This window comes from Elephas maximus, chromosome 3 (genome assembly GCF_024166365.1).
Source record: "Elephas maximus indicus isolate mEleMax1 chromosome 3, mEleMax1 primary haplotype, whole genome shotgun sequence".
NCBI classification, from domain to species: Eukaryota; Metazoa; Chordata; class Mammalia; order Proboscidea; family Elephantidae; genus Elephas; species Elephas maximus.
The window spans coordinates 215,272,044-215,295,549 of record NC_064821.1 but is presented as its reverse complement, the minus strand read 5'-3'; the positions used below and the strand labels follow the sequence as shown (position 1 = coordinate 215,295,549).

The following is a 23,506-nucleotide window of genomic DNA, read 5'->3' as shown; positions in this document are numbered from 1 at the left end:
AAATAATCTGCCAGCTCCCCTAAGCTGGGAACTCAGGACAGAAACAGTTCATTTGCCTAGGCACAGGCATAAGGGGTCCACGGATTTTGAATGTCTTTTTTTTTTTTTTTTCACCGCTGCATGGACCTGTGTGGGCCCATTTCAACAGTGTAGGCCCTCATTAGCACAGTACAACAGGGTATATACCTGAAGTCTAACTTCAATTGTTTCCGTTATATGGTGAAAAGATAGGTTTGTGACATTTGACACTGCTCTGCCTATTAAGCATGGTCCTCACCTACCCACATCAGGAGCCTGAGGACCCACCTAGCCATCTGCAACAGGAATCCAAGAATAAGTGGCTCTTCCCAGCCCTTACAGCCAACAGCATTGGGTGCCCATAGTTCAGCTGTAAAGCCCATGCACCTACGCATCCTAGAGAACAGGGACACACTTTCCTCCCAGACACTCAGGGCAGTTGTCAGCCCCCTGCCTTCCTTAGCACATGACCCCCTACTGAAGACAGATACCTGTGTCTATAACAATCACCACTGCCCATCTAGGACTGTAGGTGAAAGCCTGCACCACACACTTGGTGACTGACTACCTGGACACTTGAACTGAATCCATATAAGAAAAGTAAATGGGCTCCTAGGCTCACATACCTAGTAACAGCTCTAACCACCTGATGATAAGACATTAGAGCTTCAAAGGCGCGAATAATCAAACTAGCTCACAAAAGCAGCTTATTTCAGTATATCAAAACAAAACAAACAAGAAACAAGGGCACGGTAAACAAAAATAAAATAAATAAATACAATAACTTATTGATGGCTCAGAGAAAACAGTCAATATCAAATTACATAAAAAGGCAGATCATGATGGCTTCAGTGATAAAGAAAACTTCCTGGAATTAACAGAGATAGAATACAAAAGATTAATATACAGAACTCTTCAAGAGATCAGGAAGGAGATCAGGCAAAATGCACAACAAGCCAAGGAACACACAGACAAAGCAATAGGGGAACTTAAGAAGACTAGAGAAGAGCATAATGACAAATTTAATACGCTACAAGAAATCATAGAGAGACAAGCACACAGAAATCCAGATTAACAATACAATTTCAGAATTACACATCTCAATAGAAAGTCATAGGAGAGGAAATGAGGTAATCAAAGTCAGAATTAGTGAGACTGAAGATAAGGCACTCGACACCAACATATTTGAGGAAAAATCAGATAAAAGAATTTTAAAAAATGAAGAACCCCTAAGAATTATGTGGGACTCTATCAAGAGGAATAACTGTGAGTGATTGGAGTACCAGAACAAGAGGGGATAATAGAAAATATAGAGAACTGTTGAAAATTTTTTGGCAGAAAACTTCCCTGATACCATGAAAGATAAGACAGTATCTTTTCAAGGTGCTCATCATACCCTACACAATGTAGATCCCAAAAGAAAGTCACTAAGACATAATCAAAATTGCCAAAACCAAAGACAAAGAGAGAATTTTAAGAGTGGATAGGGATAAATAGGGTCCCTTTGAGTCAGAATCGACTTGACAGCACTGGGTAAACTGGGTAGGGATAAGTGAAAAGTCACCTACAAAGGAAAGTCAATAAGACTAAGCTCAGACTACTCGGCAGAAACCATGAAGGCAAGAAGGCAATGGAATGATATATATAAAGCTTTGAAGGAAAAAAATCACCAGCCAAGAATTATATCCAGCAAAACTCTCTTTCAAATATGAAGGCAAAATTAGGACATTTTCACATAAACAAAAGTTTAGGGAATTCGCAAAAACCAAACCAAAATTACAGGAAATACTAAAGGGAGTCCTCTGCTTATAAAAATCAGTAACATTAGATAACAACCCAACACTAGAACACAGGACAGAGCAACCAGATATCAACCCAGATAGGGAACTTACAAAAATAAATCAAAGCTAAAACAGGGAAGCAGAGACATCAATATGTAAAAGATGACATTAAAAAAAAAGAGGGTCTAAAAAATGTAGACATAGATCTTTCAGATGGAGAGGAAGTCATGGCAATACAAAGAAATAAAAGATTAGTTTAAACTTAGAAAAATAGGGGCAAATATTAAAGTAACCAAAAAGGAAACTAACGATCCTACACATCAAAATGAAAAACTAGAAAAACATAAAGACTCAGCAACTACAAAAGCAACAGCAATGCAAAAAAGTAAAAGACAATATATAAAGAAAAACTACTCAGCACATAAAATTAAGTGGAAATAAGAAATTGTCAACAACACACAAAAAAGACATCAAAATGACAGCGCTAAACTCATACCTATCAACAACTACGCTGAACGTAAATGAACTAAATGCACCAATAAAGAGACAGAGAGTGGCAGAATGGATTAAAACAAAAAAAACATAATCCATACCTGCTGCCTATAAGAGACACACCTTAGACTTAAAGACACAAACAAACTAAAACTCAAAGGATGGAAAAAAATATATCAAGTAAACAACAACCAAAAAGGAGCAAGAGTGGCAATATTAATTTCTTACGCGATAGACTTTAAAGTAAAATCCACCACAAAGGATAAGAAAGGGTCAATACACCAGGAGGACATAACCATAATAAATATTTACACACCCAACAACAGGGCTCCAAAATACATAAAATAATTTTTAACAACATTGAAAAGAGAGATAGACAGCTCCACAATAATAGTAGGCAATTTCAACATGCCAGTTTCGGTGAAGGACAGAACATCCAGAAAGAGGTTCAATAAAGACATGGAAGATCTAAATGCCACAATCAACCAAATTGGCCTCATAGATATTTACAGACCACTCTACCAAATAGCAGCCAAGTATACTTCTTTTCCAATGCACATGAAACATTCTCCAGAATAGACCATAAAAAAAAAAATTAAACAACAAAAAAAGAATAGACCATATATTAGCCCATAAAGCAAGACTTAACACAATCTAAACCATCAAAATATTACACAGCATCTTCTCTGACCATAAAGCCATAAAAGCAAAAATCAATAATAGAAAAAGCAAGGAAAAAAAAAATCAAACACATGGAAACTGAACAACACCTTACTCAAAAACTACTGGATTATAGAAGAAATTAAGAATGGAATAAAGAAATTCACAGAACCAAAAGAGAATGAAAACACATCCTACCAGAACCTTTGGGACACAGCAAAAGCAGTGCTCAAAGGTCAATTTATAGCAATATATCTAAAAAGAACAAAGGGCTAAAATCAAGGTATTAACCCTTTAACAAACAAATAGAAAGACAGCAGCAAAAGAAGCCTTTGGGCACCAGAAAAAAGCAAATCATAGAAATTAGAGCAGAATTAAATGAAGTAGAGACTAGAGAAACAATTGAAAGAGTTAACAAGACCAAAAGCTGGTTCTTTGAAAAAATTAACGAAATCAAGAAACCATTGGCCAAACTGACAAAAGAAAAACAGGAGAGGAAGCAAATAACCTGAATAAGAAATGAGATGGGTGGTATTAAAACAGGCCCAACTGAAATTAAAAGAATCATGACAGAGATACTATGAAAAATTGTACTCTAACAAATTTGAAAACCTAGAGGAAATGGACAAATTTCTAGAAACACACTACCTACCTAAACTAACAAAAACAGAGATAGAACAACTAAATAAGCCTATAACAAACAAAGAGATTGAAAAGGTAATTCTAAAACTCCCAACAAAAAAAGCCCTGGTCCTGTCAGCTTCACTGGAGCATTCTACCAAACTTTCAGAGTACAGTTAACGCCATACTACTAAAGGTATTTCAGAGCATAGAAAAGGACGGAATACTTCCAGCATAACCCTGATACCAAAACCAGGTAAAGATACCACAAAAAAAGAAAATTACAGACCAATATTCCTCATGAACTTAGATGCAAAAATCCTCAACAAAATTCTAGCCAATAGAATTCAACAACATATCAAAAAATAATTCACCATGACCATTTGGGATTCATTCCAGGTATGCAGGGATGGTTCAACATTAGAAAAACAATCAATATAACCCATCATATAAATAAAACACAAGACGAGAACCACATGATCTTATCAATTGATGCAGAAAAGACATTTGACAAAGTCCAACACGCATTCATGACAAAAACTCTCAGCAAAATAGGAATAGAAGGGAAATTTCTCAAAATAATAACGGACATTTCTATAAAGCCAACAGCCAACATCTTCCTAAATGGAGAGAGTCTGAAAGCCTTCCCCTTGAGAATGTGACCCAAACAAGGATGCCCTTTATCACCACTCTTACTCAACATTGTGCCGGAGGTCCCAGCCAGAACAATTAGACTAGAAAAAGAACAATGAAGAATCCGCAAAACTTTCATAACATGGATGAATCCGGAGGGCATTATGCTGAGTGAAATTAGTCAGTCTCAAAAGGACAAATATTGTATGAGACCTCTATTATAAGAAGTCAAGAAACGGTTTAAACACAGAAGGAAACATTCTTTGACGGTTTCAAAGCTGGGAAGGGAGGAAGAGAGGAATTCACTAACCAGATGGTAGACAAGAACATCTTAGGTGAAGGGAAGGACAACACACGATACAGAGAAAGTCAGCACAACTGGACTAAACCAAAAGCTAAGAAGCTTCTTGAACATAACCAAACACTTCGAGGGACAGAGTAGATGGGGCTGAGGTCCGGGGAACATGGTTTCAGGGGAGGTCTAAGTCAATCGGTACAACAAAATTTATTAAGAAAATGTTCTGCATCCTACTTTGGTGAGGGGCATCTGGGGTTTTAAAAGCTTGCAAGCAGCCATCTAAGATGTAACAATTGGTCCCAATCTACTTGCAGCGAAGGAGAATGAAGAACACCAAAGACACAAGGAAAATATTAACCCGAGAAACAAAAGGGCCACATAAACCAGACTTTATCAGCTTGAGACAAGAAGAACTAGATGGTGCCTGGCTACCACCAACGACTGCCCCAACAGGGGACACAACAGAGAGTCTTGGACGGAGCAGGAGAAAAGTGTGGGGCAGGACTTAAATTCACATAAAAAGACCAGATTTAATGGTGTGACTGAGACTGACGGAACCCCCAAAGCCACGGCCCCCAGATGCTCTGTTAACCCAGAACTAAAATTGTTCCCAAAGCCCACTCTTCATACAGAGATTGGGCTCAACTATAAAACATAAAATAATACTCGTGAGGAATGTGCGTTTTAGTTCAAGCAGATACAAGAGACCAAATAGGCAGCTCCTGCCCGATGCAGGATGAGAAAGCAGGAAGTGACAGGAGTTGGTTGGAAGGACACGGGAAACCCAAGGCGGAAAGGGGGAGTGTTTTGTCACATTATAGGGATTGCAACTAGTGTCACATCACAACATGTATATAAATTTTTGTATGAGAAATTAACTTAAGCTGTAAACTTTCACCTAAAACACGATTTAAAAAAAAATTATACCTCATATTCATATATTGGTTTTCATATCTATTTGTCTTTTTTTCTACGAATTGATGATAAAGCTTGAAAGAAGGGTCTGAATGCAGAAGAAGTTTTACGCCTGCCTCAGCCAGAGTCTCCTTTGAAAGGGAATTTAGACTGGTACAGCCCCAAAGCAGCAGCCATGTTGGGTTCCAATCACCTGTGCCCCGGGACCTCAGAACCCCTGCAGATGCCTGATCCAAGGGCAGACAATCCGTAGGCTTGGCACAAGAACTCTGTCCAGTGAGGAATGATGGTAATTACCTAGAAAAGTCAGATCCTTCCTTGAGAACTTGAAGTGGGAACTATAAAGAGAAGCAATCAGTTAACTGCAGGAAGAGAAGCTGAAATGCTGATGCTGTATATTTTCGGTCTCTTGCCTCCCATTTGTACCACACCCTGGCACTTAGCATAGTGCTTAATGTGCACTCATTGGGACTGGATTTAGAACAAAATTGGTTCTCCCAGCAGTGTTCGATTTCCAAGCATTTTTTCCTTTAGGCAGTATCCGGCACACTACCTTGACTGAACACCGGGTTCCTTGCTTCTAGTTTACTAAAATGAAAGTATCTCTCACATTTACCCTTAAAAATGGCTTCTCTTTGGAAGCAAACGTGAGTGCAGAAACTATGCGGACATGATTCCCAGTGAGATGCAAACTCTAGGCAATTTTCTAGTTACTATTTCACTCAGCTGCTAACCAAAAAGTCAGCAATTGGAATTCACCAGCCTCTCCTTGGAAACCCTATGGGGCAGTTCTACTCTGTCCTGTTGTTGTTGTTGTTAGGTGCCATCGAGTCGGTTCTGACTCATAGCGACCCTATGCACAACAGAACGAAACACTGCCCTGTCCTGAGCCATCCTTACAATCGTTGTTATGCTTAAGCTCGTTGTTGCAGCCACGGTGTCAATCCACCTTGTTGAGGGTCTTCTTCTTTTCCGCTGACCCTGTACTCTGCCAAGCATGATGTCCTTCTCCAGGGACTCATCCCTCCTGACAACATGTCCATCCAAAGTATGTAAGACGCTGTCTCGCCATCCTTGCTTCTAAGGAGCATTCTGGTTGTACTTATCCTAAGACAGATTTGTTCTTTCTTTTGGCAGTCGATGGTATATTCAATATTCTTCACCAACACCACAATTCAAAGGCGCCAACACTTCTTTGGTCTTCCTTATTCATTGTCCAGCTTTCACATGCATATGATGCGATTGAAAACACCATGGCTTGGGTCAGGTGCACCTCAGTCTTCAGGGTGACATCTTTGCTCTTCAACACTTTGAAGAGGTCCTTTGCAGCAGATTTGCCCAATGCAATGCATCTTTTGATTTCTTGACTGCTGCTTCCATGGGTGTTGATTGTGGATCCAAGTAAAATGAAACCCTCAACAACTTCAATATTTTCTCTGTTTATCATGATGATCCTTCTTGGTTCGGTTGGGAGATTTTTGTTTTCTTTACACTGAGGTGTAATGAAATCCTTGACAACTTCAATCTTTTCTCCGTTTATCATGATGTTGCTTATTGGTCCAGTTGTGAGGATTTTTGTTTTCTTTAGGTTGAGGTGTAATCCATACTGAAGGCTGTGGTCTTTGATCTTCATTAGTAAGTGCTTCAAGTCCTCTTCACTTTCAGCAAGCAAGGTTGTGTCATCTGCATAATGCAGGTTGTTAATGAGTCTTCCTCCAATACTCATGCCCCATTCTTCATATACTCCAGTTTCTTGGATTATTTGTTCAGCATACAGATTAAATAGGTATGGTGAAAGAATACAACCCTGACACACTCCTTTCCTGACTTTAAGCCAATCAGTATCCCCTTGTTCTGTCTGAACAACTGCCTCTTGATCTATGTAAAACTTCCTCATGAGCACAATTAAGTGTTCTGGAATTCCCATTCTTCACAGTGTTATCCATAGTTTGTTATGATCCACACAGTCAAATGCCTTTGCATAGTCAATAAAACACAGCTAAACATCTTTCTGGTATTCTCTGCTTTCAGCCAGGATCCATCTGACATCAGCAATGATATCCCTGGTTCCACACCCTCTTCTGAAACCGGCCTGAATTTCTGGCAGTTCCCTGTCGATATACTGCTGCAGCCGTTTTTGAATGATCTTCAGCAGAATTTTGCTTGCATGTGATATTAATGATATTGTTCTATCATTTCCACATTCGGTTGGATCACCTTTCTTGGGAATAGGCATAAATATGGACCTCTTCCAATCAGTTGGCCAGGAAGCTGTCTTCCATATTTCAGTGAGCACCTCCAGCACTGCATCTGTTTCTTGAAACATCTCAATTGATATTCCATCAATTCCTGGAGCCTTGTTTTTCGCCAATGCCTTCAGAGCAGCTTGGACTTCTTCCTTCAGTACCATCGGTTCCTGATCATATGCCACCTCTTGAAATGGTTGAACATCGACTAATTCTTTTTGGTATGATGACTCTGTCTGTTCCTTCCATCTTCTTTTGATGCTTCCTGTGTCATTTAATATTTTTCCCATGGAATCCTTCACTATTGCAACTCGAGGCTTGAATTTTTTCTTCAGTTCTTTCAGCTTGAGAAATGCGGAGCTTGTTCTTCCCTTTTGGTTTTCCATCTCCAGCTCTTTGCACGTGTCATTATAATACTTGATTTTGTCTTCTCGAGAGGACGTCTGAAATCTTCTGTTCAGTTCTTTTACTTCTTCAAATCTTCCTTTTGCTTTAGCTGCTCTACCCTCAAGACCAAGTTTCAGAGTCTCCTCTGACGTCCGTCTTGGTCTTTTCTTTCTTTCCTGTCTTTTCAGTGACCTCTTGCTTTCTTCATGGATGATGTCCTTGATGTCATTCCACAACTCATCTGGTCTTCGGTCACTAGTGTTGAATGCGTCAAATCTATTCTTGAGATGGTCTCTAAATTCAGGTGGGATATACTCAAGGTCATATTTTGGCTCTTGTGGACTTGCTCTGATTTTCTTCAATTTCAGCTTGAACTTGCATATGAGCAATTGGTGGTCTGTTCCACAGTCGGCCCCTGGCCTTGTTCTGACTGATGATATTGAGCTTTTCCATCATCTCTTTCCACAGGTGTAGTCAATTTGATTTCTGTGTGTTCTATCTGGCGAGGTCCATGTGTATAGTTGCCGTATATGTTGGTGAAAGAAGGTATTTGCAATGAAGAAGTCGTTGGTCTTGCAAAATTCTATCATTCAATCTCTGGCATTGTTTCTATCACCAAGGCCATATTTTCCAACTACTGATCCTTCTTTGTTTCCAACTTTCGCATTCTAATCACCAGTAATTATCAATGCATCTTGATTGCATATTCACTCATTTTCAGACTGCAGCAGCTGATAAAAATCTTCTTTTTCTTCGTCTTTGGCCCTAGTGGTTGGTGTGTAAATTTGGATAATAGTCATATTAACTGGTCTTCCTTGTAGACGTATAGATATTTTCCTATCACTAACAGTTTTGTACTTCAAGACAGATCTTGAAACATTCTTTTTGACAATGAATGCAACACCATTCCTCTTCGAGTTGTCATTCCCAGCATAGTAGACTATATGATTGTCTGATTCGAAATAGCCAATACCAGTCCCTTTCAGTTCACTAATGCCCAGGATATCGATGTTTATGCATTCCATTTCATTTTTGACGATTTCCAATTTTCCTAGATTCATACTTCATACATTCCAGGTTCCGATTATTAATGGATGTTTGCAGCTGTTTCTTCTTATTTTGAGTCATGCCTCATCAGCAAATGAAGGTCCCAAAAGCTTTACTCCATCCACGTCATTAAGGTCGACCCTGCTTTGAGGAGGCAGCTCTTCCCCAGTCATCTTTTGAGTGCGTTCCAACCTGGGGGGCTCATCTTCCAGCACTATATCAGACAATGTTCCGCTGCTATTCATAAGGTTTTCACTGGCTAATGCTTTTCAGAAGTAGATCGCCGGGTCCTTCTTCCTAGTCTTAGTCTGGAAGCTCAGCTGAAACCTGTCCTCCATGGGTGACCCTGCTGGTATCTGAACACCAGTGGCATAGCTTCCAGCATCCCAGCAACACACAAGCCCCCACAGTATGACAAACTGAAGGACATGTGGGGGACTGTGTCCTACAGGGTCGCTATTAGTCGAAATCTACTTGACAGCAACGAGTTTAGTTTTTGTTTGTTTTTTTTATTGCTGTGATAGAAAGTACCCCAAACTTACATCAAGTACAAAGGAAATATTTTATTATGCTCACAGATTCTGTAGGTCAGGAATTTAGAAAAGGCACAGAGGGAACAGCTTGTCTCTGCTCTACAATGTCTGGGGCCTCGAGTGAGGAAATTAGAAGACTGGGGGTAACTTGACAACTGGAGATTGGAATCAACCTAAGGCTTACTCAGATGTCTGGCAGTCAATGCTGGCTGTCGTCTGGGACTTCAGCTGGGGCTCTTGACTGGAACACCTACATATAACCTTTCCATGTGGTTACTTGGGCCTTTTAAGAGCAAAGGGCTTGGGTTTTAAGAGTCAGTATAGGTTTTTTTTAGGTTTTTATTCCAAAAAAAGCAGACAAAAAACTGTAACAGTACTTAATCTAGCCTCACTTCTCATGTAGTCACATGTCTGCCCAAATACAAGGAAAGAGAACTCAGACTTTGTCCCTCAATGGGAGAGGTGTCAAAATCACATTATAAGAAGATAGAGAATAGTGTTGTGGCCATCTGGAAAATACAACCTGCCATGTCTATTCTCTGGCCACATTGCTTCATGTCCCTCCTACCTGCAAAATATACTCATCTTCTCCCCCAAGACCAAATTCCACCCCTCATGACATCAGTTCAAGTTATCTAGGTCAGGTCCAAGTATGTATGACTTCCTCAGGTGTAGTTCCTCGGGGGTAGATTCTCACAACCTAAATGCCAGTGGAGTAAAGATACCAGCTCCTGCTTGCACCCAAATATACAAGGGTTGGACGTAAGTACTTTAGGCACTCCTGTTCAACAAAGTGGAAAGCAAGAGGCACAGAGCAATCACAGGTCCATAGTAACTCTGAAATCCAGCTGGACACACGTTGCCAGTTTTTGATTGGGGTTTAGGCCTGCTGCCTATTCTCTGGCTCTTGGCCTTGCCCTCAGGTTCTTGGCTCTGCCCTCTGAGTCATCTTCTCTTTTCACTAAGAATGGCCTGACTTTCCAGCTGAGTAGTTTTTTCAACCAGCTTCTTTTGTTGTGACTGAAGGGCCCAGAGGCCTCCTTTCATTTTGTACTGTTTTTGCCCCTTTCGGTCCAAGCTGATACCATTCTTTAAAAAAACTTTGTGACTTTGTGTATCAATTTATAATTTACTCCATGAGACAAAAAGCCACAGTCGCAAATCTCTTTAAGACAGGTTTTCTGTACCTTGAACTCCCTGTGAGGTTGCTGTGGGACAATACTCAAGATTCTCATAAGCCCTATTGTTTAACGGAGAGCCGGCAAGGTTCTAACAGTCTCTCTGCAGTGAGGATTGTGAATCTTGGAAGAGCAATGAGGTCAGGAAGCCAGGCCTGACATTCCCATTCAAAGTCAAAAGCTACCAAGAGGACTGAGGTGGTACTTCTGACAGCAATCAAAGTCGAACTCTCTGGAGGAAAGCTTCACCAAGTTACACCCATAGAATTCTCACGGATTAAGCTTAAGTAATGAACTAACAAAGATGACCAAACGCACTCTTGACAAAAAATTTAGACCCCCAAGTACTGCAAACATTGAAATTGCCAGATAAAGAGAATAGAATTACCAATGAAATATAAATGAGCAGACAAGAAATACATCAATGAACAAATCAAAGTGTCACTCCACAAATTACTTATTAACCAGAAACAATCAAAGAGGTGCTTTTAAATGGAGAAATATGACAGATACCAACTGAACCAAGTGAGCGAACTTAAGAGTGCCCATAACTGGACCATTTGCCATCGGTGCGTCCAGATACAACGTGCAGGGAAGGACACAAGATCACATATGCATTATTACTACCAAAAATGGTTAATTTGAATGTAATCATGAGGAAACTATTAACTGAATCTAAATTGAAGAACATTTTGCAAAACATCTGGCTTGAGCTCTTCAAAAATTCAAGGTGATGACAGACTTTGAAAAAAGGGCTGTGAAACTGTTCTAGATTAAAAGAGACTAAATAAATAAGACAGCTAATGTGATGATTGATTCTTGACTGGCTCCTGAATTGAAAAAAATACTGAAAACATTAAAAATATATTGGGACATTTGAATTTGGACTATATGGTAGATAATTGTATGTTTTCAATGTTAGGTTTCCTGAAGGTAAGCAAATGTCCTTGTTCTTGTGCTAAGATACTTAAAAAAAAATCATAACGTTGATTCCAACTCAGAGCAACCCCTCAGGGCAGAGTAGAACTACCCCATAGGGTTTCCAAGGAGTAGCTGGTGGATTCAAACTGCCGACCTTTTGGTTAGCAGCCGTAGTTCTTAACCACTACGCCACCAGGGTTTCCATTAAGATATTTAGGGTAAAAAATTAAGATATTTAGGGTAGCAGTAATTAAATTCTCTGTGAAACTGACTTTCAAATGGCTCACCACAAAATACTTGTGTGAACGTGCATGTGTGTGGAGAGAAAGAGATAAAGGAAACGCGGTACAATGTTAACAATTGGTAAATCTAGATAAAGGGTAAATGGATGTTCATTGTGCTATTCTTGCAACTTTTCTGTAGATTTGAATTTTTTTAGATGAAAAGTTGAGGGAAATATTAACAACCACAAAGGAAGAATACAGTGTAGCATGTTAACTATTAGTATCAATACTCTCATATACGTATTATTCCTTTGCTTCTGCCAAAGCAAAACTTTAATTATCCTCTTTCAGCAAGGCACAGAGAAGAGGCAACCTTCCCAAGGTCACAAAGAAAAGCGTTAATTATGTCGATAAATAGAAACCAGAAAGCCAAAGCACCAAGCACCCATTATCAAATTTCCTGAGCTTTCCTACCGTCATGAAAATGCCTTTTTCACCTTGACTAAATAGGAAAATTCCGGTAGAGGATTCTGTCCCTTTTTATATTAATACATTAACTATCTCACCTATTGTATAGATTAGAAGATGAGTTCAGGAGAGAATCTACAAAAGCTAAAATGAAATCAGGTGTGCTAGGGCAGTAGGATTCAAGGTGATTTTCTCTGGCACTTTTCTATCATTCCTTTGATGCTGTTTTAAAAGTGTTTGGCCAGGGAGGGAGCGAGAAGAGAGATTAGCACAGCTGTGAATAACTGTGATCAACCACCAATTTAGGGAGTCACTGAAGCAGAACACTTCTCAGACTCCAGTGTCTCTCAGCTACCTGTTTTCCTTTCCTTCATTTATCACCCCATGTCACCATCTCCAGCAAATTCCAGTAAGCTGACTCCTCTGGGGCCCCTGGTCAGCTCAGGTCCTTTGGACCTGATCTCATGGCTGTGGCAATTCCCCAGTTCCCTCTGTGACTTAAAAGCCTGGGGAGCCTGACTGGGGAGGTGGCCTTAGCCAGAGAGTTGTGGAAATCAAAAGAGTACTTAGGACTCTGTAGTTCTATTGGCTTAAGAAAAAAAAAATTATCTGTACTTGCATGGCCTTGAGGGGAGGTGGGACTGTTGGAGTCAGATAAGATTATTTCCTGCCTCCCTCTCCCACGTGAACCAAGCACAATCCCCATATTGGCTTCCCAGACTCAGAGCTCATGTTTGAGCTTTTCTTTTTTGACTTCTTTTGATCAGAGGTGGTCACCTTCAGGTTCTCCTTTTGCAGCTTTCAGCATATGTGTGACTTTATGTGTAATAAACTAAATATAAAAAAGGTTTTAGAAAATCTGTTACACATTCTGGTCAGCCAAAACTGGCTTCTTCTGGAAGAGATACCACCCGTCCTAGGAAATTGAGTCTGATTTTGTAACTTCCAGTTCTGGTCAGAAACAAGTTGTGGACTGCACGGAGTTGCCTGGGAGGTTCACAGGGCTCCCCGCTAGGGAAATCTAGTTTGCAGGGAGGGTGGTGGTACATTGGGTGTTAATAACTGACTGGTAAGAGACCACAGAATTTCATGCAACTGATACGGAGATATACAATGTGTAGCTATCTCTCTGTCCACCTCAGGCAGACAAGTTAGACGCAAGAATGACGGAAAAGAATGACCTTGCCAACTTACCTCTCCCCATTCTTGCCTTAATAGAACCCTCCCTGCAGGGGCAGATTACTCAATAAGCAAGATATGCACAGGCTTACAGTAAGCAAGGTAAGCATGGCCCTAATTGTGTTTACTTACTAATCTGTAGTACACAATTTCACATGGGTTTCATCACATCTTTGATCATTTTTTCACATTTGATGTGGTGAGAAACAGGTGATGTTGTGCACTACAGATGAGTCAATGAGCACAAGTAAACTTACTTATTGGGTAATCCATCTCTGCTCCCCTGCCCCAGCATAATTCTCCCTCTGCTAGCACAGGAGGTAAACCCATCATGAAGGGACTTGAGCACTCAGTAAATGGCATAGCCAAGCTCTGGGTAGTTTAACATTTCTTCACCAAGTCCAAGGAAGAGGAAAAATAAATCAAAGATCTTATCTTTATCATTACAGGGTTTTAATTCTCAAAACAATTACTCACCTCTGACAGTGTGATAGGCAGGAGGGTACAAAAATAAATCATGTACAATCCCTTCCCTCAAGTCGATGAGTCTCCTTGAAACCAGGGCAAAGAACCAACAGAAAAGGAGAGGTCGACAATCTAGGAAAGAGAAAAGATAATTCATGAGGCATTGTGTCAATGAGTATGGGAAAAGAGAGAACCTGCACCAGGGGTTGGAAAGGGAACTTCTCTTCCACAAGACAGGAAGGAATGAGGAAAGGATTGATTGTTTCGCGGTGTGGCAAGTACACAGCAACTCACCAGCATTATAACTTCTGAGTTGGTAAGGAAATCACTTGGAGTCATGATGGATGTTTCACCTGCATGGTCTCAAAGACACTTCCAAAATGAGTGTTTCCATTAGAAAAAGAGAGAGAGAGTGGCTGGGTGGGAGTGTGGGATTAAGAATTGTTAGAATAAGGATTTGGGATTTGTGGGAAAAGTACTTAATTTTAATTATAGCTAGGAATTATTTCTTTAAATCGTCTTCTCTAGTCTCTTAAGTCTGGTGATAAAGTTAACATTTTTAATTAGATGTCCACTACTTTTTAAAGTATAACAATATTTATATATAAGTATAGGTCAATACATCTGTATGCTGAGCAAATAATCCAAGAAGCTGGACTATATGAGGAAGAAGGTGACATTAAGATTGGAGGAAGACTCATTAACAAACTGCATTATGCAGATGACACAACCTTGCTCGCTGAAAGTGAAGAGGGCTTGAAGCACCTACTTATGAAGATCAAAGACCACAGCCTTCAGTATGGATTACATCTCAACATAAAGGAAACAAAAATCCTCACAACTGGACCAATAAACAACATCATGAAAAAACGGAGAGGAGATTGAGATTGTCAAGGATTTCATTTTACTTGGATCCACAATCAACACCAATGGAAGAAGTCAAGAAATCAAAAGATGTGTTGCATTGGGCAAACCTGCTGCAAAAGACCTCTTTACAGTGTTGAAAAGCAAGGATGTCACCTTGAGGACTAAGGTGATCCTGACCCAAGCCATAGTGTTTTCAGTTGCTGATAGGCATGTGAAAGCTGGACAATGTATAAGGAAGACCGAAGAAGAATTGACACCTTTGAATTATGGTGTTGGAGAAGAACATTTAATACACTGTGGACTGCCAAAAAATGAACAAACCTGTCTTGGAAGAAGTACAACTAGGATGCTCCTTAGAAGCAAGGATGGAGAGATTATGTCTCACATACTTTGGACACATTGTCAGGAGGGATCAGTCCTTGGAGAAGGACATGATGCTTGGTAAAGTAGAGGGTCAGGGAGAAAGTGGAAGACCCTCAAAGAGATGGACTGACACAGTGGCTACAACAATGGGTTCAAGCATAGCAACAATCGTGAGGATGGCGCAGGACCCGGCAATGTTTTGTTCTGTTGTGCACAGGGTCGCTATGAGTTGGAACCAACTTGGCGGCAATAACAACAAAAACAACAACATGGGTCGCTGAGTTGCTGAAGTTGCTTACGTAATATAAACGTAGAGAGAAAATCTGAAGAATGAACTAGAGAAATAGAAACAACTAGGTCAAATCACTCTCTTGCTGTATTCACTAGTTTGACCACAATTCAGTAAATTGAATAATTTGATCTCCACTGGGGTTTTTTTTTTTCTGGGTCCCCAGGCCTGAGCTGCAAATTGACCCTAAGTCCCTTCCTAGAGTCAGAAGTCCTGCAAACTTAGAATTGGCTTTGCCATGAGTGTCATAAAGCCTTTGACTACCTGGTTACACTTACGTCAGCTTTTTTTTTTGCTTTGAAGAACAGAAATTTATTTTCTCACAATTCTGGAGGCTGAAAGTCCAAATCAGGGTCCCAGCCTTGTCAAATCCTCCCTTGTCATAGACCCAAGTGTTCCTTGGTTCTTGGTGATCCTTATGTGACATCTGTCTTCCCGAGTATGTACATACATGTCTTTGGGTCCATGCTGCTTTTTTACATAACTCGAAAGTGATTAGGTTTTGGGTCCACCCAACACTAGTATGACCTCAACTGATTGATTGCATTACATTAGATTTCATTAGGGAAGGTGATTACATTACGTTACGTTACCTTACATTATATTACACCCACGGGAATTGGGATTAGGATTCCAACCCATATTTTTCTGGGACACACTTTAATCCCTAACAGGTGGGGACCTTTAAAGCAAATCACAGTTCTCGTGTGATTTTAGCCACATCTCAGGGTATATTTCTAACAGCCAAGGGCATTTTTAAAAATAGTAATCATAACACATCTAAGAAAACTAACAATTTTCTAATATAATTTAATTAGCCAATCTATGTTCATATTTCCAAAATTGTCTTTTGAAATGTCATTTAACAGTTAGTTTGATCAAATCAGGATCCAAATAAGGTCCTCATGTTACATAATATTGATATATCTCTTAAGTATCTTTTTGTTTTTCATTGTGCATTAATTAGGTGAAAGCTGACAGAGAAAATCAGTTTCTCATCCAAAAATTCTACACAAATTATTTTGTGACATTGGTTGCAATCCCTGCAATGTATCAACGCTCTCCCCCTTTCCACCGAGGATTCCCCACTTCCATTCATCCATTTTTTCCTGTCCCCTTCTGCCTTCTCTTTGTTTTGGGGTGAGTGTTGCCCATTTGGTCTCATGTACTTGGCTGAACTAAGAAGCACATTCCTCACTTGATATCATTAGAGTTAAGTTACCAGTAGACTCTGAGACTGAACTATCAGTATTAGAATAAGTCCCTTACCATTGGTTCAAGCTGTGAAGGAAATGTAAAGAACTTGGAGTCATATAGGCAGCTCCTCTCATGATTGTCTCACAGTAAGAAAGAGATTCTTGTCATTGTTGTTAGGTGCCCACCAGTCAGTTCTGACTCATAGCGACTATGTACAACAGAACAAAACACAGCCTGGTCCTGTGCCATCCTCACAATCATTATGTTTGAGCCCATTGTTGCAGCCACTCTGTCAATCCATGTTGTTAAGAGTCTTCCTCTTTTTCGCCAGCCCTACTCTTTATCATCATATATATAGGGTCTCTATGAGTCGGAATCGACTCGATGGCAGCGGGTTTTACTCTTTATCAAGCATGATCTCCTTCTCAGGGACTGATCCCTCCCGATAACATGTCCAAAGAATGTGAGACGTAGTCTCGCCATCCTAGCTTCTAATGAGCATTCTGGCTGTACTTCCACAGATTTGTTCGTTCTTGACAGTCCATGGTATATTCAATATTCTTAACCAAAACCATAATTCAAAGGCATCAACTGTTCTTTAGTCTTCCTTATTTACTGCCCAGCTCTCACATGCATGTGAGGCGATTGAAAATACCACGGCTTGGGTCAGGCGCACCTTAGTCCTCCACGTGACATCTTTGCTTTGTAACACTTTAAGGAGGTCTTTTGGAGTAGATTTGTCTATGATTTGATTTCTTGACAGCTACTTCCCTGGATGTTGATTGTGGATCCAAATGAAATCCTTGACTTCAATCTTTTCTCCATTTACCATGATGTTGCTTATTGGCCCAGTTATGAGGATTTTTGTTTTCTTTATGTTTAGGTGTAAGCCATTCTGAAGTCTGTGGTCTTTGGTCTTCATCAGTAAGTGTTTCAAGTCCTCTTCACTTTCAGCAAACAAGGTTGTGTCATCTGCATAACGCAGGTTGTTAATGAGTCTTCCTCCAATTCTGATGCTGCGTTCTTCTTCATATAGTCCAGTTTCTCAGATCATTTGCTCAGCACACAGATTGAATAAACATGGTAAAAAGGTACAACCCTGACGTGTACTTTTCCTGACTTTAAACCACACAGTATCCCCTTTTTCTGTTCAAATGACTGATTCTTGGTCTATGTACAGGTTCCTCACGAGCACAATTAAGTGTTCTGGAATTCCCATTCTTCACAATGTTATCTGTAATTTGTCATGATTCATGTAGTTGAATGCCTTTGCATAGTCAATAAAACACAGGTAAACATCCTTCTGGTATTCTCTGTTTTCAGTCAAGATCCATCTCACCTCAGCAATGATATCCCTTGGTCCATGTCCTCTTCTAAATTTGGCTTGAATTTCTAACAGTTCCCTGTCAATGTAGTGCTGCAACCATTTTTGAATGATCTTCAGCAAAATTTTACTTGTGTGTGATGTTAATGGTATTGTTCAAAAACTTCCACATTCTATTGGGTCACCTTTCTTTGGAATGGGCACAAATAGGGATCTCTTCTAGTCTGTTGGCCAGGTAGCTGTCTTCCAAATTTCTTGGCATAGACAAGTGAATGCTCCCAGCATTGCATCTACTTGTTGAAACATCTCTATTGGTATTCCATCAATTCCTGAAGCCATGTTTTTCTCCAATGTCTTCAGTGCAGCTTGGACTTCTTCCTTCAATAACATCAGTTGTTGATTATATGTTATTTCCTGAAATGATTGAACATCAATCAAATATTTTTGGTACAGTGACTCTGTGTATTCCTTTCATCTTCTTTTGATACTTCCTGCATCATTCAATATTTTGCCCATAAAATCCTTCAAAATTGCAACTCAAGGCTTGAATTTTTTTCTTCTGTTCTTTCAGCTTGAGAAATGCTGAGTGTGTTCTTCCATTTTGGTTTTCTAACTCCAGGTCTTTGTACATTTCATTGTAATACTTTGGTTTGTCTTCTTGAGCTGCCCTTTCAAATCTTCTATTCAGCTCTTCTACTTCCTCATTTCTTCCATTCGCTTTTTAATGGCCTCTTGCCCTTTTCTTGTATGATGTCCTTGATGTCATCCCACAGTTTGCCTGGTCTTCCATCATTAGTGTTCAATGAGTCAAAGCTATTCTTGAGACGGTCTCTAAATTCAGGTGATATACACTTAGGATCATACTTAGGCTCTGGTGGACTTATTTTTTTAATTTTCTTCAGCTTCAATTTGATCTTGCATGAGAGCATTGATGATCTGTTCCCCAGTAGGCCTCTGGTCTTGTTGCGGCAGATGATTTTGAGCTGCCCCACCATCTCTTTCTGCATATGTAGTCGATTTGATTCCTGTGTGTTCCATCCAGCAAGGTCCGTGTGTATAGTTGCCATTTATGTCGTTGAAAAAAGGTGTTTCCAATAAATAAGTCATTGGTCTTGCAAAATCCTGTCGTGCGATCTCCGGTGTCATTTCTATCACCAAGGCCATATTTTCCAATCACTGACCCTTCTTCTTTGTTTCCAGTCTCATTCTGAGTGCTTTCCAACCTAAAGGTTCATCTTCCGGTACTGTATCAGGCAGTGTTCCACTGCTATTCATGAGGTTTTCACTGGCCAGTATTTTTAGAAGTAGATCGCCAGGTCCTTCTTCCTAGTCTGTCTTAGTCTGGAAACTCTGCTGAAACCTGTCCACCATGGGTAACCCTGCTGGTATTTGAAATACTGGTGGCATAGCTTCCAGCATCACAGCAACGTGCAAACCACCATAGTATGATGAACTGACAGATGAGTGGTGGAAGAAAGAGATTGCCTTAACTAAATTGACAACTTCCTTCTCGCTCCACTGGCTTCTTTCTCCTTTGCAGAGTACTAATTAGTTCAGTAGTTTCTATCTTTAAGGATCTTTGCTGCTTTTTGTCTGTTAATATTTTTAAAATTCTATCGTGAACATCACTCAATAATCAACAAAAACTTTAAAAATGGAGTTACGAGGTAGATTTCCCACTGAGATTCAATACTTTCCCCCCCACCCCCCACCTCATATTCTGAGTCTAAGGCTATCTTAAAGGATAGAACAGTGAGTATTCCACGGGCAACTTCCATCTTCCTTATCCTAACAAACATATGTAGTTAGTGTCTAGTAAGGAGTTCCTCTACTAACAAGTAGGTTAGAGTTCAAAAAGCCACTAATAAGTCCATTTGCTCCTAAGTCTTTAGTGATGCTAAATTAAAAAACCAATGTGCATAGGCAGTATAGCATACTGATATACAGCTTCTGGGGCCCAATTTCCTGGTTTCAAATTCCAGCTCTGCCACTTACTAATTGTGACCTGGCTACATTACTTCTAAGAATTGGGATGGGGTAGGGTATTAATAATAATAGCTACCCATCATGATTACCCATCATGAAAATTAAATTAATTCACATATTTAGAAGAGTACCTGGCACATACAAAGTATTCGATAATAATATTCAACATTATTAGTTATCTATAAAAACCTAAGGAGCCCTGGTGGGGCAGTGGTTAAGCACTTGCCTGCTAAGCGAAAGGCTGGCGATTCAAACCCACCAGCTGCTCTGTGAGAAAAGGATGTGGCAGTCTGCTTCCATAAAAATTTACAGCCTTGGAAACACTATGGGGCAGTTCTACTCTGTCCTTCAGGGTTACTTCTAGTCAGAATCAACGCAGTGGCAATGGGTTGGGTTTTGAGTATTATAACCTAAATGTCCCCAGAGAACTGTACATATTGATGGCATTAGTTCCAACTCTCCTTTTTTATTTCAACTCTCTTAGAAAGCCCTTCCTATTTTGGCTTTCTTATTCTCATTACATATAAAATTTATAATAAGAGACCACATCGTGGACAAGTATAGACATTTTCATAAATCTGTTAGGATCCTGAAATCTGAACAATGATAGTAGCTTTTCAATACAAGTGAATGACTCTAACATTAAAGTGGTATTAAATATTACAGCTTTTTAAGCTTGTTCCTTTTGTTTTGCTTTGCAAAAAAAGCAGAACCCAACAAACACATCTTAGGCAACGAATGATGGCAAAACTAAAATTCCACAGATAACTGCTAAAACCTCCTTGTTGGGGACAGAGTGGGTATGCTTTAACTCTGGTGCCAGCTTGGTTATCCAGGGAAATTAATAAGTCGAAAGGTCGTAAGTACAGGATGTTCTATAGCAAAATGAAAGTTGAAAAATACATATCATTCTAAAGAAAATACACGGCCTGTGCATGAAGAGTGTTTGACATCAAGAGGGGCACAGCGAACAACTGTCGTTATAACGGACAAATGCGCAAACACTAAGTACTTTGGTAATTGCTCTATGTATGTTATCTCTAGTGCTTAAAACAAACTTGAAGGGCAGTATTATTATCCCCACTCTACAGATAAGGAAACCAAAACTCAGACTGGTTAAATAGCCTCCCAAAATCGCATTTATGATTGGAACCCACAGACGTCCAACTCTAAACCCTGTCTTCTCCACTGCAGCCGGACAGACTGGAATTCATTAGCACCGAAGTGCTGAGCAACAGGAGTTAGACTGTGGCTGGCTGGCAGAGGGCTCTGGGCTGGAGCTCCTGAGTGAAACTCCAGGAACCTGTCAGATCACAGGATGAAGCAGAAGCACAAGACACCAGGTCTCATGCTAGAGTGAGAGGAAGAGCTCAAGTCCGAGGGTTAAACCGAGGAGGAAGCTGGAAGGTGCATGAGAGGGAAGGGAATTCAACCTAGTCGGTTTACATCGCCACTAGGCAGGCACTGCCTCATTTCCTGGCAGTGGGTTTTCTTTATTAATTACTTTTAAATGACTTTTTTTTTTTTTTAATTTTCTTGATTATAAAAAGAATAGATGCTTACAAAAAAAAATTCAAGCAATTCGGAAAAGTATGTTTAAAAAGTAAAAATGTCCTTTGATGCTGCTACATGGAGTTAATATTGTGCGTGTATCCTTGCGGTTTTTTCTGGGTGATTGTATATACTTCTTTTAATACACAGAGAAGGACCCCTGTGAAAGGCTAAGGCTGCACCCCACACACCTGACTCCACTTGTCCTAGTGGCATGACAGAAGTTCAAAACCTTCTATCTGGCACCCACACTTCCAATGTTCATTTGTAAAATGAGAATAAGATCGCCACCTTGTATCACCCCGCCTTAGTACAAGTATTTTTATTTAAAGTGAAATTATCTACATCCTCTGGGCTTTGGGGAATATTCTCTATTAAAAAAAAAGATTACAATTCTTACCACAATCCTTTCCCACTGACATCTATGTAGAAATTATAAAAGTGAAGTCAAGTAATGAATATTTATACTCATTTAAAAATCCCATTTTAAATGTTGTTAGCTGCCGTGAAGTTGACCCCCAACTCATGGCGACCCCATGCACGACAGAAGGAAAAGCTGCCCAGTCCTGTGCCATCCCTGTGATCAGTTGCAAATCAAGCCTTTGTGATCCATCGGGTTTTCACTGGCTAATTTTTGGAAGTAGATCACCAGCCTTTTCTTTTGAGTCCATCTTAGTCTGGCAACTCTGCTGTTAATAGAAACTGCTCAGTGGTGCCATACGCCCAGGACTGGTACGACACCTGCCATATCTGCCATACCCTAGTTACGCCTCTGCCCTGGTAAAGGCCTAGCATAAAATTTTGCCTGCCAGAGATCCTTGGAAGTCTTTATCTTTAGGTACAGGGCCATATACATTATCCTCTATATATAATATCAGCCTTTGGATACATTAAAAAAATTGTAAATTTTTTTTTTCTGTCTTGTTCTGTTGAAGTAAACATGCTTGTTGTTTTCCTCTGGGTGTCCTCTTTAATTACAGTGTTTTTGTTGAACCACAACAGGTGGTGCTCATAAACGTACTGTCAAGGCCAGGGGAGTAATGGTAAAGGTCTGCCTGAGAAAGCTGGACCAGTGTCTTAGTCATCTAGTGCTGCTATAACAGAAATATCAAAAGTGGTTGGTTTTAACAAACAGAAATTTATTTTCTCACAGCCTAGTAGTCTAGAAGTCCAAATTCAGGGTGTCAGCTCCAGGGGAAGGCTTTCTCTCTGTTGGCCTTCTCATCAATCTTTCCATAGACTAGGAGATTCTCCACGCAGGGGCCCCAGGTCCAAAGGACATGCTCTGCTCATGGCAGTACTTTCTTGGTGGTGTGAGGTCCCTAACTCTCTGCTTGCTTCCCTTTCCTTTTTTATCTCTGGAGAGATAAAAGGTGGTGCAGGCCACACCCCAGGGAAACTCCCTTTACATTGGATCAGGACTGTGACCTGGGTGAGGGTGTCACAATCCCACCCTAATCCTCTTACAATCACAAAATGTAGGACAACCACACAATACTGGAAAACACGGCCCAGTCAAATTGATACACGTATTTTTGGGGGGATATAATTCAATCCATGACCACCAGCCTTCACAAGATGTCAGCTCTGAGGAAGCCTGTCAGCCTAAGATAAACAAGGGGTGGGCAACGTGCTGTACAGCTACTAATTTCCCAAAGATGGAGTGTTCACTATCTCAAGTTTTAGATTCAGATTGCCTGCATTTTAATCTCGGGCCCACTGTTAACTAGCTTGCAAAATTAAGTCCGTGTAAAACAGGAATAATAATAGCACCCACCATAGGCTCGTGGTGAGAGTAAAGAGTCGATACTTGCCGAACTTAGAATGATGGCCAGATGTGGTCAACATTCACCAGATGTTAGA

General features: G+C 40.1%; 1 protein-coding gene across 1 annotated transcript in view; it reads right to left on the bottom strand.

The window, feature by feature from the left end:
* Positions 1 to 14,120: 14,120 nt before the first annotated feature.
* NME7 (NME/NM23 family member 7) overlaps positions 14,121 to 23,506 on the bottom strand; it is a 498,467-nt gene continuing 489,081 nt past the window's right edge. The window contains exon 13 of the mRNA XM_049881293.1: positions 14,121 to 14,198. Within this exon, the coding sequence (XP_049737250.1) occupies positions 14,136 to 14,198 (63 nt within the window). The 3' untranslated portion in view covers positions 14,121 to 14,135. The remainder of the gene's footprint in view (positions 14,199 to 23,506) is intronic.